The 18,356-nt window shown below is 39.7% G+C and overlaps 1 protein-coding gene and 1 non-coding gene across 5 annotated transcripts in view; one reads left to right on the forward strand and one right to left on the reverse strand.

The window, feature by feature from the left end:
- The window catches only part of Ryr3 (ryanodine receptor 3), a 565,647-nt gene that overhangs the window by 485,502 nt on the left and 61,789 nt on the right, over nt 1-18,356 (forward strand). For all 4 annotated transcript variants that reach the window (XM_087207455.1, XM_087207452.1, XM_087207454.1 and 1 more), the window contains exons 68-69: nt 16,257-16,344; nt 16,742-16,834. In XM_087207455.1, coding sequence (XP_087063581.1) covers nt 16,257-16,344; nt 16,742-16,834 — 181 coding nt within the window. The remainder of the gene's footprint in view (nt 1-16,256; nt 16,345-16,741; nt 16,835-18,356) is intronic.
- LOC147829025 (U6 spliceosomal RNA) lies at nt 2,824-2,930 on the reverse strand. Its single transcript, XR_015449830.1, has one exon. It is a non-coding gene; the product is annotated as a U6 spliceosomal RNA (small nuclear RNA).

The following is an 18,356-nucleotide window of genomic DNA, read 5'->3' on the forward strand; positions in this document are numbered from 1 at the left end:
ACTGATGATGCTGGTAAAGGTGTGTGTGTGTGTGTGTGTGTGTGTGTGTGTGCACGCACGCACACTGCTGAGTCAAGACAGAAAGGGAGGTTGATCTGTAACAGTCTTTTCCTGATTCTTCCCATTTTCTCAGCAAGGAGAGAAGATGGGGAGAAGCTATGAGGGAACATGTGAGGCAGTTGCCAGGGAGAGTGGAAGAGTAGATGGAATGAGGAAATGCAGTGTGATTTTCCAGCTGTCTTTAGAGCCCTGCTTCAGACCTATGCCGTGAATTTAAAGTGAGACCTGTCAGCAGGTTGTCTTTTCTCCAGGCAAGTTCAGCTGGCGCCTGTAGGATTACAGTAGGAAGAGAGTTGGTTTTGACCAGGGTTGCAGTTTTGCAAAGTGTAATATAAATGGGTTAGGGAGTTGAGGTGTAAGACAACCGTTATAGATTGACTATGTAATATTTTTCTTTCCTTTTTTATTGACTTGTACTAATTGTACATATTGAGTTCAGTGCCATATTTCAACACATATATAAAGCATACACCGATTAAATCCAGCCTCCGTTTATCCATCTTTCTCCTCTCAACCCTTCCCTACCTCTATTAATCACTATTCTAAATTAATAACCATGCAATTTAAGCTAGATGATAAGCGCAGTAAGGACATAGGAGGCTAGTGTCCATGAACAGGCAAAGAATTAAAAGATTGTTGGTCCCAGTAGAGTCAGAACACAGAAAGTGCTGGTCAAAGAGTGAGCTACATGAATTTAATATTATGAGGTTGAGGGAGGTCATAGTTAAATTGGTAATGACTATGTGATTTCATACCAAGGCAGATGGAGAAAAAGCAGTGACCTGAAAAGCCATGGTGTTGGGAAAATCATGAACATAGATTGACATCACTGAGAATTGAGCCTGGTAACAGGTTGGGGAGATGCTAGTGAGGCAGAAGCTGAACACTGGGACAGTGAGGAGGAATGGCGGAGATTAGCAGGCAATTTGTATAACCTGATGAGGTTGAAAACTGAGATACCTCATGGTACCTGTCTTGGTTCTAACACATGGGCATCATTCAGGAAGAAGAGGTAGCAAAGAACACAGTATAATGAGCTTACCCAAGCTGCTGCTCCCTTCCCTCAAGCCTGCTCACCAACTTCAGTGTTTTAGCCCAAGTTCCCACTCTTGCTCTTCAGCCCTTCACACTGCTCTGTGTGCCTCTTTTTCTCTCTTATCAGTCACTCCCCTGAGGTTGTATTCACGTGCTTGGTCTGGAGGTAGCTGCATGTCCTAGCTCATCAGCATTCCTCCTGTTCTGCAGAACTTCCAAGGCTGAAAGGCTCCAATGTCAAAATTAAGTAAATTTATGTAATACTAGAGATTGTCTGTACAATTCATGTTGCCCGAGCCCAGTATGTTCATTTGGTGGATGAAGTTTAATTGTGCCACGTCTTAGTCACTTTTCTGTCACTGGGACAAATAACCAGCAATCACAGAGTCAAAGAGAGGCTTATTTTGGCTCAGTTTTAATCCATAGTCCGCTGGCACCAAGGCAGAAACAGGATGGTAGAGGGTCCTGGAGGAGGAAAAGGTGCTCCACCCATGCCAGCCAGGAAGCAGAGTGAGAAGGGAGGAGCCAGAGACAAAAATCCACCCTTCCAGGTCACACACCCAGTGAACCACCTCCAACGAGGCCCCACCTTCTAACAACAAGTCAGCTATAGCACCCCCATGATCCAGTCACCTTCTAAACACATGAGACATTTGGAGGACGTTTTAGATCTAAACCCTAGCAAGCTATAATAAATAATTATTTAAGAAACGATGAAGGCTTTAGGACTGTAAGTCTATAAAATCATAAAGGATATGTACAGCATGACTACAGATATTTCCATTCAGTCTTAGATGTGATATTAGAAACCTTCATCCTCTATATAGGTTTTGGTGTTTGTTGTCCTCCATAACTGAATATATATTATTTTTCACTCTGGTTTCCCATATCAGTACCAACTAGATATCCAAAATCTAAGTTAATTCTGACACTAGTTGCCCAACACTAGTGCAGACCCCACAGTTTGAAGCTCAGTCCCACAAGGCCATCCCCACTTCAGACACCAGCCACAAAGCGGGTACTCAGGCTACTGACACTTGCTGGGCCATGATGAATTCAGAGGTCCCCGTGACTCCCTCCTCAAAATGAATCAGGACTCAGGAAAGCACTTTAGTTATGATTATTGGTTCGTGAGAAATGACTCAAGAAGTCCCAAGTGGAAGAGCTGCCTAAGGAAATACATGAGTGTGGGGGACACTGAGCTGCCTTACCCCACCCAGGTGCACAGCCCTCCCGGTGCATCAAGGCCTTCATTCTGGAGGCTCTGAATCTCATCAGTCACGAGGTTTTGTTGTTGGTTTGGTTTCTTGCAATGCTGGACATAGCACACAGGGCCTCACTCATGCTAAGCAAGTGTATGACCACTGAGCTACATCCCTAGCCCTCATCTTTCAAGAGTTTTTATATAAACTGTATCATCTAGATATGATTAATATATCATTGCCCTTTGGTGACTGTCCCCAGAGGTAGGGAATAAGGTGAGAGTTCCAACCATTAAATCTGATTTCCGTGTAGAACCAAAAGATTCTAGTCTTTCTGCTGACCAGCCCCCATGTTGAAATTACCAAGCCTCCCAACCAACGGTCATCATTCGCATAAAGCCAGATATGGTGAAAGGGGCTCATTATGAAAAACAAAAAGATGGTACTATTATTCAGGAGATTGTCAGTTTTAGGAGTTCTGTATCAGGAGCCAGAAGCACAGACCATATTATAAAATATATTTTTTTAAAATATGAAATGCTTCATGAATTTGCATGTCATCTTTGCACAGGGGCCATGCTAGTCTTCTCTGTATTGTTCCAATTTTAGCATATGTACTGTTGAAGCAAGCACTAAAATATATTTTTTTAACTGTGTCACACTCTATTAAAGTTTAAAGGCCTAAAATAGACATTTGAGAATGCTTAGTTTCCAAGTATTCATTATAGATATTAAAGGGGTGCAGGACTATTTGGAGGAACATTACTGACTTTTTGAGTTGTAGCCCATTTTGCCATCAGCCAGAGACAGTTCTGGCTATTCTCATTTTATCATTTGTTTTATAAGACAATTGTATTTATTGAATATAATTTAATTGAGGTTGCTTACATTTAGCATTCAAAGTAAACAGTTTACGTACACATTCCTTCCCTTGCATATTCACTCACAGTTAAGAATAGAATATTTCTTTCTTTATCTGCCGGAAATTGTACTCACTTTCATGAAAGAGGCCCAGCTTTGAGGATCATCGTTTAGTCATTTCCAATAACATAATTATGTTAGCAGCTTAAAGAAGGAATTTGTCAGAGTTGGAGGTGCAAACAAAAATAAAAGTAGAGTAAGGTTACTCCTGGAATAGCTCTTTAATTGCTTTTGTCCCTATTGATGAACAAGACTCAATTCAGAGTGTGTTCTACTTACACAGTGTTTGACAGCTGCTAAAAATGGCAATGTCAGAGTGTCTTGGAGATCATCATTAATTCATTTGTTCCTGCTTTTCAACCTGTTCTTCCCTGAGCATCACAGCCGCACGAGCCCTGTTTAGAAATACATCTTTCTAGCACTTCTGAGTGCCTTCTTGGAGTTCTTTCTCTATTCAAAATCACGATCTGACTTGGAATGATGGAACTGTGGCATCGACAGGCAGACCAGAGACACCTCATCTTACCTCCAGATGGACGGACAAGCACCTCTTCCTTTTCCCTAGCAGAGGATTTCCTGATTCTTCTTGTCCCATGATCATGGAGGGAAATGGAGGACAGAAGATGACAGAGACGGCCTTGTTCTGCATACAGTCCCATCCGAGTTTCAAACAGTTCCCACCATCATGAGCTCCTATCTGTAACTCCTCCTCCCCGTCACTCTCCAGAACCACACAAAATTAATCTTTCTTGTGGCAGCTCTTTAAATATCGAAGACAGTCTCTCTCCTTTCCTCCTCCCTGTTTTTCCTCATCCTATTAAATCTTGCTAGTTCCTTTAGCCCCCTCCAGCAGGTTTTAAATTTCTTTGTTATCTGGAAGTCTTCTGAAGAGCAGGTTCCATCGGTCAGTGTCCTGCCTGAAGCTGGCCCCAAAGGAGCAAAAAGTACCAACAGGGCAGATTGGCCCTCTACCTCCTCTTGCAGGAGACTGAGTCAAAATGGATTAAACAGTCTCTATCAGAGAAGCAGCTGTCTAACCTCTTTCTGGGAATCATAAACACTCAGAACATAGAAATGAACTCTAAATAGTGTGATTTTGGGTGAAGACCCAGCTCCCAAACTGTGGAGCGAATCAGAGTAAATCCTGTGTGGTGGTAATCTCAGACAGGGTCTTGTACAGAAAGAGGTTTTAGAATAAGGCTGAAAAAATTCTAACCTTCTGCTCCAACAAGTTCCTGTGTGAACATAGGAACATGGCTTTGCTTTCTTTCAAAGCATGGCAGCTAATCATTTTGAAAATGTAAGACTGAGTCTCCTTACTCTTGCTATCACCTGAGATTCTATTGTCAATACTTCTTATTTTCTTTGTTAATATGCTCAGTTATTTCATCCACTTGGGTTGCTTTTATCATCATCTGTGTATGGCAGATTCCTGGATGGGCATCTCTAAAGGCAAACTTCTTCCCCACCATAGCCTTGCATTTCCTCACTGCCTGTGGGCTGCAGACAGTGCAGATGACAAAAGAGAACCCACAGACAGCTAACCATCTCCAAAAGGAGCAAAAGCCTGTGTATTAGCATAGACTACAAGTCGAGGCAAACTGGTCTGAGCAATAGAAGTGGGGTTAGGATCTTCCTATGCTTAAGCAAATAGCGTCTTGGTCTGGCTTGAGGGAGAGGTGCCGAGAATCTGTGTGCCTGGGAGAAAACATTGGATGAGGTGTTCTTGACACTCTCCACTCTGCACTTGAAGAAAGAACTTTATTAAAGATAAAAAGTAAAGATTTGCCTCTTGGAAGAAGGAGGGCCAAAGCAAAATTCAGTTAGCCTGAAGTGCATTTCCAAACTGTTATGATTTAGATCTGAAACATCCCCCCAAATTCTCATACGTGTGGAAGGTGACTGGGTCCTGGGGGTGCTCTGCTCATTAATGGGCTCATCCACTGATGAGCTCAGTAGCTGAATGTGCTGTTAGGAGGTGGGGCCTGGTGGGAGCCGGTTCACTTGAGGCCTGACCTGGGAGGGCAAGTCTCCCTCCTGGATCCTCCCTTCAGTCTCTGTGTCCTGACCTCCCAGATGTGAGCAGTTTCCCTCTGCCCAGGTGCTTCCACTGTGCCGCTTTTACATCTGAGCCTGCCAGCCATGGACTGATAATGTGAGCGAAAATAAACCTCTCCCCCTTTAAGTTGTGGGTGTTGGGTATTTTGTCCCAGGGACAAGAAAATGACTAAGACACACACAAAGGCAAAGAGGACAAAATTCTTTTCTTTCTCCCACTGCGAAATGCTACTTAAGATTTTGTTTTTGGTGTTCTTACTGAAACTGCTTGTGGCTGTACTTTTCCCTGCCAGAGCAAGATATGACCCTCACCCTTTCCCACTCAAGACATACTGCAAACATACAAAGCTTATTTAAATCCAAACACCAAGAAATGAATGGCTGGTGGTTCCGATAAAACTAGACACTTGATGCTAAAAAAGCACTTCTGAAAAATCAATGTGAATGAAATCAAAGAGTATTATGAATCTCAAATTCAAGTTTGAATTGCCTTTGGCTGCTAGTAATGAAGAAGTGCTAAAACCAGCTTTAAAAGATGTTTGATCTCACACATAAAAGAAGTCCAAAGATTGCCATTCTGAAGCCAATATTGTTACTCCTTATTAGGGACCTTCACTCCTTTGTCTTTACATCCTTAGCATTGACTTCCATCTACAAAATTACTTTGTGGTATAATATGCCAGAGTTCTAGCCATCATACGTTCATTCCAAGTAGAAAACAAGAGAGCAACAGGAAGAGGCAAAAAGATAACCTTCTATTATCTGATCCCTTTTAAGAGAGCTTTTCCAGAAGGCCAATCCAACAGCTTCTACCTTCATCTCATTGATCAGGCTTAGTTACATGGCCACAGCTCAAGGAAGGCTGAGTAACATAACCTTTCAGGCCAGGATGCAACCCTGATCCAACTGGGGTTTTGTTATGCTGGGAAAAATGGAGGATGAGTATTGGTTAGACAAGCAGTAGTATGTACTACGTTACATAAAGGAGAGGCTGGTTGAATTGGAAAACAAAATAGATAAGAATATCCCTGGGCTAGCACCCCAGCAGTAAAGAACTTAGGAAATAAAAGAGGGATCCAAAAGTTCTCTTTGGCCTCTTGAGTTTACATTTCTCCCCTAACCTGGTCCTCTCCTTGAGTGAGCAGGAGGTACAGATTGCCCAGAGAAATTCAGTCTGATGTCCTAGGGCATGGAGAACCAGCATGGAACAAGAAGCATCAAGTTTTACAAATGTGAAAATGTTTCTTTAACCTAAGAAAGACAATAGGCAATATAACTTCTGCATCACTGTGATATTGTGATATAATAAGAAATATGTGTTTGGCCTTCATCCCTAGTTCTCAGCAAAGAGCTCCTAAAACCCTTGGAATTTTCTGAGCAACAGAAGTATCTTTTATTATTCATAATAAGAATCTTTCAGTTATATTTGCATTTATGCTAATGAGGTAACTCTTAGAGGATGCTGGCTGGCTGCAGAAGAAATCAGCTTTGCAATTAACTGGCTGGAAACTTTATCCCCACCCTCTGCCCTCTGCCTTCCAGGGATTGAGCCAATGATTTAACCAATTGTGCCTATGTAACTGAGCCTCTATTAAAATGCTGAACTCAATAAATAAATAAATACATACATAAAGCTGAACTCTAGGGTTTGGAGATATTCTATATTGAGGGTACATGATAATGCTGGGGGGTGGCACACTTGGAGGGCTCAGAAAGCTCCGTGCCCCTCTCCTACACCTTGCCCTGTGCATCTCTTACATTTGGCTATTCCTAAGTTGTATCCTTTAGTTTATAATAAGCAGGTAATAGTAGGTAAGGTGATTTCATAAATTCTGTGAGCTCCCTCACCAGCACAGAGGAGGTGAGCCACTCCCAACGAACAGGAGGAGGTTTCCGGGTAGCCATACCACCCCCGCCAGCACAGAGGAGGTGAGCTGTGCAGGCACCAGCAGCAACCCCCCCCCCCCCGCATTGAAATGAGAAGACACATAAACAAGTTTCAAAACCAGACTTCCAGATCACCTAAAACAACCCCAAAGATGGAACACTGTGATACTGAACCACCTGGACTCCCTGAACTGGCAACAAAAGAGGATCTGGAAAAAATGAAATCAGAAATAATTTCTCAGATAACAGCAGAGATTGTGCCCACAGTGCAAGACATGTTTAATAAATCTAGAGAGGACACAGATAAAAAAAATAGAAGAGCTGAGGAACATGATGGAATCCCAACATAGGAAACAAATGGAATCCATAAAACAGATCCAGACAGATTTCCAGGAGATTAAAAACTCCGTTGAAAGTCTTAAACAGCAGAATGAGCCGATGTGAAGACAGAATTTCAGATATAGAAGATAAGATTGCAATTAATGACCAAGAAAAGAAAGATTCTTTAAAAATATAAGGGACCATGAGAAATCAATCCAGCAGCTGCAAGATGATGCAAAGAAAAATAACATAAGACTGATTGAAGTCAATGAAGAAACAGGAGAGAGTGCAGATGACATAAAAAAACCTGTTCACAGAAGTGATATCAGAAAACTTCCCAAGCAGGGGAAAGGAACTGGACATACAGATAAGCAAGGCATATAGGACTCCAGCTAGCCTTGATCAAAAAAAAAATCTACAAATAGGCATATCATTGTTAAGATTCCAGAAACCCAACAGAAGAACAAAATTCTACAAGTAGTTAGAGAAAAGAAACAAATCACCTACAAAGGAAAGCCCATCAGAATCACAGCAGACTTCTCAATGTAAACCCTCAAGGCAAGAAGAGCTTGGAGTGATGTGTTTCAAGTCCTAAAGAAGAACAGCCTCCAACCCAGATTGATGTACCCTGCAAAACGATCTTTCAAAATTGATGGAGAAATGAGATGCTTTCATGACAAAGAGCACCTTAGGAACTTCATGAATACCAAACCATCACTCCAAAAAATTTTAGACAAAATCCTAGGAAAAAACAACGAGAATCACAACCCCAGGAAGCCCAGCAGAATGAATCCGCCGGGAATGACAAGAAATTAAAAGCAAAGTGGGAGGATCAAACAAAAAGAAAAAGTCATGACAATGATAACTCAACACGTATCAGTTATAACCATCAATGTTAATGGTCTTAACTCACCAATCAAAAGAAATAGACTGGCAGAATGGGTCAAGAAGCAAAATCTAACAATATGTTGCATACAAGAAACACTCTTAATTCAAAAAGAAACTCATAGACTGAAAGTTAAAGGGTGGAAATCAATACTTCATGCGTTGGGAACCTGAAAAAAAGCAGAAGTAGCTATCCTCTTTCCAGACCAAGTGGATTTCAAACCCACACTTAAGAGATTAAGATTAAGAGAGACAAAGAAGGACACTATATCCTTATAAAGGGAACAATCCAAGAGGAACAGACGACAATCATAAATATCTATGCACCAAACACTAGTGCACCCTACTAGATAAAACAATTACTAATGGACATGAAAAACCATATAAGCACTAATACAATAGTAGTGGGGGAATCTCAATACCCCATTGTCACAAATAGATAGATCAACTAGACAAAAAACAAGCAACGAAATACTAGAACTCAAACTACGGAAGATATGAACCTAACATGTTTACAGAGTGTTTCAACCCACAAAATCAGAATACACATTCTTTTCAGCTGCACATGGGTCATTCTCCAAAATAAACCAAATACTCGCTCATAGAACATATGTAGGTAAGTGCAAAGGAATTGAAGTTATCCCCTGTATATTATCAAACCATAGTGTGATGAAATAGATCAACAGCAAAAGAAACTGCAAAATCTTCATAAACACATGGAAATTGAACACACACTTCTGAATAACCAATGGGTCACAGAGGAAATTAAAGAAGAAATCAATCAATTCCTTCAAATAAATGCCAATGCCAGTACAACATATCAGAATCTATGGGACACAATGAAAATGGTCTTACAAGGGAAATTCATAGCAGTGAATAATCATATTAGGAAAACACAGCAAGCCCAGTTAACCTGATGCTGGACCTCAAGCTTCTAGAACGAGAATAGCAGGACAGACCCAAAGCTCATACAGGGGAGGAAATTATAAACATCAGGGCAGAAATCAGTGCAGTGGAGACTAAGAAAACAAAACAAAAAAATCAATGAAGCCAAGAGTTGGTTCTTCGAAAGAATAAACAAAATTGACAAACCCTTAGCACACCTTATTAGAAAAAGGAAAGAAAAGGCCCAAATCCATGCAATTAGGAATGAAAAGGGTGAAATGACAACAGACCCAGCAGAAATCCAGAGAATCATCAATACCTACTCCAAGAACCTGTACACCAATAAGATGGAAAACACAGAAATGGACAGATTCCTAGACACATATGAATTACCAAAGTTGAATGAAGAAGACCTAAAAATTCTAAACAACCCAATATCAACCAATGAAGTTGAAAACATAATTAAAAACTTACCAAGCAAGAAAATCCCGGGTCCTGATGGCTTCACCACTGAATTCTGTAAGACGTTTAGGGAGGAACTGCTGCCACTACTGTTTAAACTCTTCAATGAAATTGAAAGGGAAGCAATAATCCCAAAATCATTCCTGGAAGCAAACATCACCTTGATCCCCAAAGCAGAGAAAGACCCAACTGAAAAGGAGAACTATAGGCCAATCTCACTAATGAACATAGATGCAAAAATCCTTAATAAGATACTGGCAAATGGAATGCAGATCATCAAGAAGATCATACACCCTGACCAAGTGGAATTGACCCCAGGGACGCAGGGATGGTTCAACATATGCAAATCAATAAATGTAATACACTATATCAATAGAGACAAGGACAAAAACCATATGATCATCTCAATAGATGCAGAAAAAGCATTTGACAAAATCCAACATGCATTTATGATAAAAAACCCTACAAAAAAAACCTACAAAAATTGGAATAGATGGTCTCTACCTCAATCTGATAAAAGCCATCTATGAAAAACCAACAGCCAATATCATACTAAATGGTCAAAAACTGAAATCCTTCACACTAAAATCAGGAACAAGACAAGGATGTCCACTATCACCACTCCTGTTCAATATAGTTTTGGAAACATTAGCCACAGCAATTAGACAAAGAGAAAGAAATAAAAGGAATAAAGATGTGAAATGAGGAAGTCAAATTGTCATTATTTGCAGATGACATGATACTCTATATAGAAGACCCCAAGAACTGCACCAAGTCTTCTAGAGGCTTAATAACCAAATTCAGTCAAGTAGCTGGTTACAAGGTCAACACACAAAAATCAATAGCTTTCCTCTACACGAACAACAGACTCACTGAGACAGAAATAGGGCAAACAATTCCTTTCATAATAGTATCCAAAAAACTGAAATTCCTAGGAATCAACCTAACGAAAGAAATCAAAGACCTCTTCTCTGAAATCTGTTAGCGCTTTGAAAAAAGATATTGAAGGGGATATCAGAAAATGGAAAGACATCCCTTGCTCCTGGGTAGGAACGATCAACATAGTGAAAATGGCTATACTTCCAAAATTGCTATATAGATTCAATGCAATCCCAATTGAGATCCCAGCAGCATACTTCACAGACCTTGAGAAAACAATCCAAAAATTCATTTGGAACAAGAAGAGACCCAGAATAGCAAAAGCAATTCTAGGTAACAGAAACATGGCAGGGAGTATTACAGCCCCCAACTTGAAACTATACTATGAAGCTACCATGATAAAAACATCATGGTACTGGCAAAGAAACAGACCTGAGGACCAGTGGAACAGATTAGAAGATGCAGAAACAACGCCAGACACGCTCAGCCACTTCATCTTTGACAAAGGAGCCAAACACCCTCGCTAGAGGAAAGATAGTCTCTTTAATGAATGGTGCTGGAGAAATTGGGTTTCAACTTGCCAAAGACTAAAACTAGACCTATATCTCTCACCGTGCACTAATCTAAAATTGAAATGGATTAAAGATCTAAATATAAAAACAGAAACGCTGGAACAGACGTTAGGTAGAACTCTTCAAGACATTGGGGTAGGAAAAGACTTTATGAACAAAACCTCAGTTGCCCATGAACTAGCACAAACAATCAACAAGTGGGATCTCTTTTTACTAAAAAGCTTCTGCACAACAAGAGAAATCACCAGCAGTGTGAAGAGACAACCCACAATGTGGGAAAAAATCCTCACCTGCTCTTCCTCAGACAGAGGTCTACTATCTCGAATCTATAAAGAACTTAAAAAGATCAGACCTCCCAAATTTAAATACCCAATCATAAAATGGGCATCTGAAATGAACAGACATTTCTCATGCAAAGAAGTAGACATGGCAGATAAACATTTGAAAAAATGTTCGACCTCACTGGTTACTCGAGATGCAAGTGAATACAATGCTGAGATTCCACCTCACTCCAGAAAGAATGGCTGCTATCAATAAATCAACCAATAATAAATGCTGGCGGGGCTGTGGGGAAAGAGGAACCCTGCTCCACTGCTGGTGGAAGTGTAGACTGGTGCAAGCACTGTGGAAATCAGTATGGAGATACCTCAAAGAACTAGGACTGGAAGTCCCATTTGACCTTGCTATTCCCCTGCTGGGGATCTTCCCCAAAGAATTAAAAGAATCATACCACAGTGATATATGTGCACCCATGTTCATAGCAGCACAGTTTGTAATAGCTAAAACTTGGAAACAGCCCAAATGCCCATCAACTGGAGACTGGATCAAGAAAATGTGTTTTTTTTAATAAGATGGAGTACTACTCAGCCATCAAAAATGAAAAATTAGAGACATTTATTGCTGAATGGATGCACATTGAGGCGATACTCTTAAGTGAAATAAACAGGACACGTGTAAATACCAAATAGTTTCTCTGGTGTGAGAAACTGAAAGTGTAAATAAGGACTAAAAGGTATAATAGGTAATGTGAAATAGGAAGAAAAGGGGCAAAGGGGAGGGGGAATTGGAAGGGGTAGGGGAAAGGAAAGAAGGGAATGGAATTAATATGAGAAAATGAAAAAATGGAAACAAAGTCTTTGTAAATAGGGAGGGGGGAGGGGTTGAAGGGAGGTCAGGGGAAGGGGGAAAAAATAAGAACCAAGAGAGTATGTAAAGGTGCATATCTCCAATGGTGAATGTCATTATATTGTACACCTAAAATGTAACAATAAAAGGATATACAAAAAATAAATACAGTTCCAAATTTTGATGGAATCTCATTTATCAATTTTTTTCTTCCCTACATCATGTTTTTTATATTCTAGGAAATTCTTGCCTATCCTAAATTCATAAACATTTTACCTTATAATTTCTTCTTAAAGTTTTATAGTTTTAGTCTTTCTTATTTATGTTCGTAGAGCCTTTCAAGTTATTTTTAGGTATGGATATAAAGAGTTGAGGTTAATTTTTTAAATACAGATACCAGGTGTTCTACTGCCATTTGCTGAAAACAAATCTTTTCCTCTGCTCTTGCATTGAGTTTATATTCTATAAAATGCTAATGTTAAATAATCTTTCACAACTCAGTGGACCATATATATGTGGTTCTATTTCTAGATTCTCTGTTTTATTCACGTGATCTATATGTCTTTCCTTACACCAACACTGCCTTGATTACTGTAGCTTTAGAAGAAGTCTTAAAATTAGGCACTAAACATCTTCCAACACTGTTTTTGTTTTTGCTTTTAACTTTTCTAGGTCCTTTGTACTCCTACATAACTTTTAAATTTCAATATCCAATTCTTCATTTATAACAAGTATACATAGACCTGAATTTTTATATATACCTTGTGTTTTCTAATCCTGCTAAATTCAAATACAAGTTCTAGGGGCTCCTAGAGATTTCTTAGTATTTTCTCTGTAGATTATCATTTCATCTACATATAAAGATTTTACTTATACCTTGCCAATCCTATCCTAATTTTGTCATTTTATTGCCAGACTATTTTGGTTTAGGCCTATGTTTCAAAGTTTAATGGACAGATGAAGAGTAAGCATATCTGCCCTTGTTCCCTACCTTAGGGAGAAAGCATTGTATCTTCTCCATTCATATAAGGCATTTTTGCTGGAAGTATGGAGTACATGGCGTTGATCTGTTGAGAAGGTTCTGTTCTACTTCTAGTCTCCTGATAGCTTTTACCATGAACAGCTGTAGAATTTAGTCCAATCCTTTTTCTCTAACTAGTGACAGGATCATATGGCTTTTTCCTCTCCTCTGTTAAAAGGATGACTTTTGGGGGTGGATCTTCCAATGCTGAACCAACACTGCCTTCCCTATAACAAAACCACTTTCTACATCCTGCCAGATCTGACTTCCAATAGTTTGTTTTGTTAAACAAATTTCTATCTATGTTCATACTTTTTTCTTCTGTTATCTTTATCCCATTTTAGGATTAGCACAATTTTGAGTTCCTAAAATGAGGGGAGAAGTGTTCCTTCTTTCTTCTGCTTTAATTGTTTGATATAATTTATCAGTTAAAATGTTTATGAGCCTGTTGTTTTCATATAGGTAGGTTTTCAAGCTAGGAATATACTTTCTTTAATAGGTGCTATTCAAATTTTATATTTCCTCCAGAGTCAGTTTCATTAATTTGTCTTCCAAGGTACTTCTTAGAAGTTGTCAAATTTATTTCAAAAAAGATTTTTGTAATATGCTTTCTATATCCTTTTAAATTCTGTAAAATGTGTGGTAATGTCTTATAGATTTTGATATTGTAATTTTAATAATGTATTATTGGCCGGGGATTTAGCTCAGTGATTCCGCCGCCTGCCTCACAAGTGTAAGGACCCAAGTTCGATCCCTGGTACCAAAAAAAAAAATGTATAATTGATATTGTGTAATAGGAAGAAGAGGTCTAAAGGAGTAGGGGAAGTGGGAGGGGTAGGGGAAAGGAAAGATGGGAAAAAATATGAGAAAAGGAAAAAAATGGAAACAAGGTCTTTGTAAATGGGGAGGGATGGAGGGGGTGAAGGGAGGGCAGGGAAAGGGGAAAAAATAATAATCAAGATTCTCGTGTAAAGGTATAAGATCCCAATGATGAAGGTAACTGTATTGTATACCTAAAATGTACCATTACAATTAATGGAAAAAAAATTTTTAAAAATAAATTCTGTGAGCTATTTTTTCAAATACTGAATCCAAAGGGGGAGCCATCAGAACCCCTAATTTACAGCCAGTTGATGAAAAGCACAGGTCACTCAACCAGAGACTTACAAGTGATATTTGAAGTAGGAGCAGCTTTGTGGAAGTAAATCTTTAACCTGTGGGGTCTGTGCTGGTTTATTTTATGGTAGGACATCCAGTTGGTGTCTGGAAAGCTGAAGAAATGCCTAATGTGAAGGGAAAAAAACCCCACAAATTTAGTGTTAAAGTGTTGAATAGTGGAATGTTCTTTTTAGTTACTCTGTGCAGATATTTAAAAATGGCAAATGACCGAGCTCCTTCAAAATATAATTTAATTCAGATGTGTAAGATACTTAGGGGCAAGATTATCAACAGCTAGAGTCAGTTTGGGCTGTATGATGAAAATCAAACATGGACTGGTTCTTGAGCCTGCTGATGATGGTCACCTTTGTCTGCCCTCCTCTAGCCCTCTAAAAGGGAAGGTCCCTCTGCCAGCTTCCAAGACATTGCCAGTCAGCTGAAGATTCTTGCTCAATTTAAATAGTGATAATGTGTAGCTCTTTTAGGGTCAATGCTCCTGGGCTCTGAAAGCCTGCAGTTATCACTTCTTTTGGTGTTAATGACCCCCCTTGGACTTAGGAACTCTGCTGGCCACTGGAGTTGGCAGCTGCTGGCTTTTGTTCATTACTCTCTGTCATTCCTTGCTGTTAGCCACTTTTAGCATTACCAGTTCTGACTGCTGACAGCTTTCCACATCCGTGGCCTTTGGTGTTGCCAGCTCCTAGTATACCAATCTGGCATGCTTTACTCAAGACTGAAGTCATAAATAGGCAAGATTATACCATCTAGAAGAGGTTTTATTAGGAACTATGCTGCAGCATGAAGGGGAACAGTGCACAGGCTGAACCTGTTAAGGTGGGGAGGGGAGGTGGTTTATAAAGAATAAAAAGCAGGTCACCCATGCACAGCTTCAGACTTTCGGTAAGCTCATGGGTAGGGGAGGGACTGAGATGAGAGCTGCAGAGCAGTTTCCGCCTTTAATGCCTGCCACAGCCAAAGCAAACATCTCCCCAAGAGGCTGTGGGGTGCCTGAAGCAGCCAGGTTGTTTACAAGGTGTTTACAAGAAATAAAAGTACCTTTTAGGGAGCACCAGGTCCTTCTCTCTTGTCTCAAGACTCCTTATAGAAAATGACTACTGTAATGAATTCTACTCAGTTTAGCCTTCTTGTTACTACTGTGAAATTTCCTAGCCTTATTTTTTAAAGTTCCTCTTTATAGGGAATTTCCAAAATGGTTTCAAGGCCATGGGAGATTTTTTTGTCTCTGCTCATATACTTCAAATAACAGTGTAAACATACTGTTTTACATTTTTATTTCATAAAACTGGTTTTGAAAGGAAAAAGCATTGGACATGACCTGTTCATAGTGGTCAGAATTTCAGAAGTTTGACAATGACAGAGTATCAAGGACAAACTAGATGTCATAGTGAGCAAGACTTTAGTCTTGCTAGCCTTATATCCCCAAACTTAAAGCCTAACCTTAAGTAACTCATCTGTCTAAAGAAGAAAGAAAATCTGCATGGGACAGTTTTCAAATGTTGACTTCTAACATTTATTTGCTAAGATAACCCTTGAATCCTTTGATTTAAAAAGTAGAAAGGCTACTGTAGGTTCCTCAGAAACATCTACCCGAATTACATACTGGCGTCTATGTACATGTGTAAGAAAAATACTGACCTTGAGTGTCCCTGGTTGCCTTCATAAGGGAATGCAATTTTTCTCGGGTAAGTGTATACTGGTAACATTTTAGGGTATGTTTTACGCCTTACTGAATTTCATGCACCTCTTTGTTTATTCTCACCCTAGATCAAACTGGCTCAAAAGCCCAGATGATGATTCTGACCAGCTCTTCCGAATGGTGGCCGAGGTCTTCATCCTGTGGTGTAAATCTCATGTAAGGATACTTTTGGGCTTCAGATGTAGAATGGTTGTGAAATCTTAAAAGACTTTCTCTTTTTTTGTTGTTTAAATTCTTTTATTGGTACATTTTAGGTATACAGTACATTTACATGTATCATTGGCTGCTTGTACCTGTACATGATGCATCTTGGTTCTCATTTTTTCCCATTACCTGTGTGCCCTTCACCCCTAAACCCTTTCCTATTTACATAGTTCATTGGCATTTTTTTTTCTTTTCTCATCATTTTTCCTTTCCCTTCTTTCCTTTCCCCTTCCGCTCCCACCACCCCTACCCCTTTGGACCTTTTCCTATTTCAAAGTATCATTTATTAGTTATTAATCCTTTAAAAGACTTTCTTGTAATGTTTGCTTTTTTATTTTTTTTCATTTAGAACTTCAAAAGGGAAGAACAAAATTTTGTGATTCAAAATGAAATTAACAATTTGGCATTTTTAACTGGAGACAGCAAAAGCAAGATGTCAAAAGTAAGTCCATAGAAGTCAGTTCTAAATACTCTTCAACCTTGACCCTAGCCATGTCTAGACTCTATCCCATGTTTTGGGCAGATTAGCACTTTACTTCATTTAGGTCAAACTCTGTAATCAACAGTCTCTCTTATTTTTTCTTTGAGAATGAACCAGAAGAAACTGCTCTTAAATAAGCATAGTCATCACATTTTATGAATAAATAGCTGCTCGTATGTCAAGAAGTTTAAGTTTCAAGATTTGCCTAAGGCATTCAGGAGGTCTCCAAAACAGATTTCATTTGATGGTTTTAAAATAGTATTACTTTCTGTGTAGTGAAGACTTACACATGCAGATGGGTGCTGTGGTAGCCACCTGTAATCCCAAATCTTGGGGAGGCTGAGAGAGGATGATCGGAATTTTGAAACTCAACTTAGCTAGACCCTGTCTCAAAAATTAAGAAGAGCTAGAGATATAACTCAGAATAAAGGCTCTGGGTTCAATACCCTGTACCACAAATGATAAAAAATAAAAATGGGAAAAAATATACCTGCTTAGAACCACCTTTCGATTAGCTAGGAAGAAATTAGCTTGCTTTGATGATTCAGTAGCAGATGCTCTTACATTATGCTTGTTTTCCTCCTGTCTGAAACATCAAATGCCTGCTTTATTTTAGATGTGTTGACCTCTTAATGCCTTCTGTTTATTTTCCATGAGAATTTCACTTAGAAAGCCAAGCATTTGTCCATCTCCCTGCAGGAAATGTTTGAAGGAGGGCATACCATACATCTGTCTGAAAATAAGTAAGCTGTAGGGAGGAGTATAGCTGAGATTTGGGAGGGGAAAACTGGCCTTCGGCTCCTCCTGAGTCAGGGCTGCACAAGAAGATTCGTTATTTGGATTGGAGAAACTTCTCAGACACACTCCTTCAGGTGTACCTGCAAAAGCAGAGCCCCGTTAACTGTGCTGCCTTGTTATCAGCTGTTGTGGCTTACCCCTGACTCTGTTTCCCTGAGAAATGTGCCTCGATTTGGATTGGCCGAATATGTCAAGTGTAAGTGACCAATCATACCTGAGATGTACATCTCTCTCATTGCTCGGATAGTGCCACCTTTAAGGAATGTGAGGGTGGAGTGTGCATGGGGACCTTCAGAAGTGAGATTCACTGCTGGAAAGAGGAGATTCATAGGTTTGTAGCAAAGACCTTGGGAATCTTTCCCATAGCCATTTGGTATGGAAGACTTGTGCTCATGGAGCTGCAGCCAAGGGGTAGATGTGACACCACAAATGCAGGCCAGCACCTGGAACTCTACCAGGTGTGCACTCAGCACTGGTTTGCCATTACCCTAAACTTTCTGGCTCTTCCATGTTTTAGCTATATTGACACTAGCACTTCTTCCAGCACCCAGAAATCAACCACTAGAGTTTAGAATTCACTCCTAAGTAGTCACTAGTATACACTTTTAGTATATACACCACTTACTAGAGTTAGTCAAAGAAAATTACGCACATACAAAGCAGAGGAATCACACTCAAGAGGAAA

Source organism: Heterocephalus glaber, unplaced genomic scaffold (assembly GCF_053883595.1).
Source record: "Heterocephalus glaber isolate CG9 unplaced genomic scaffold, H.glaber_assembly_v1.0 deba00000809, whole genome shotgun sequence".
In the NCBI taxonomy this organism is placed as follows: domain Eukaryota; kingdom Metazoa; phylum Chordata; class Mammalia; order Rodentia; family Bathyergidae; genus Heterocephalus; species Heterocephalus glaber.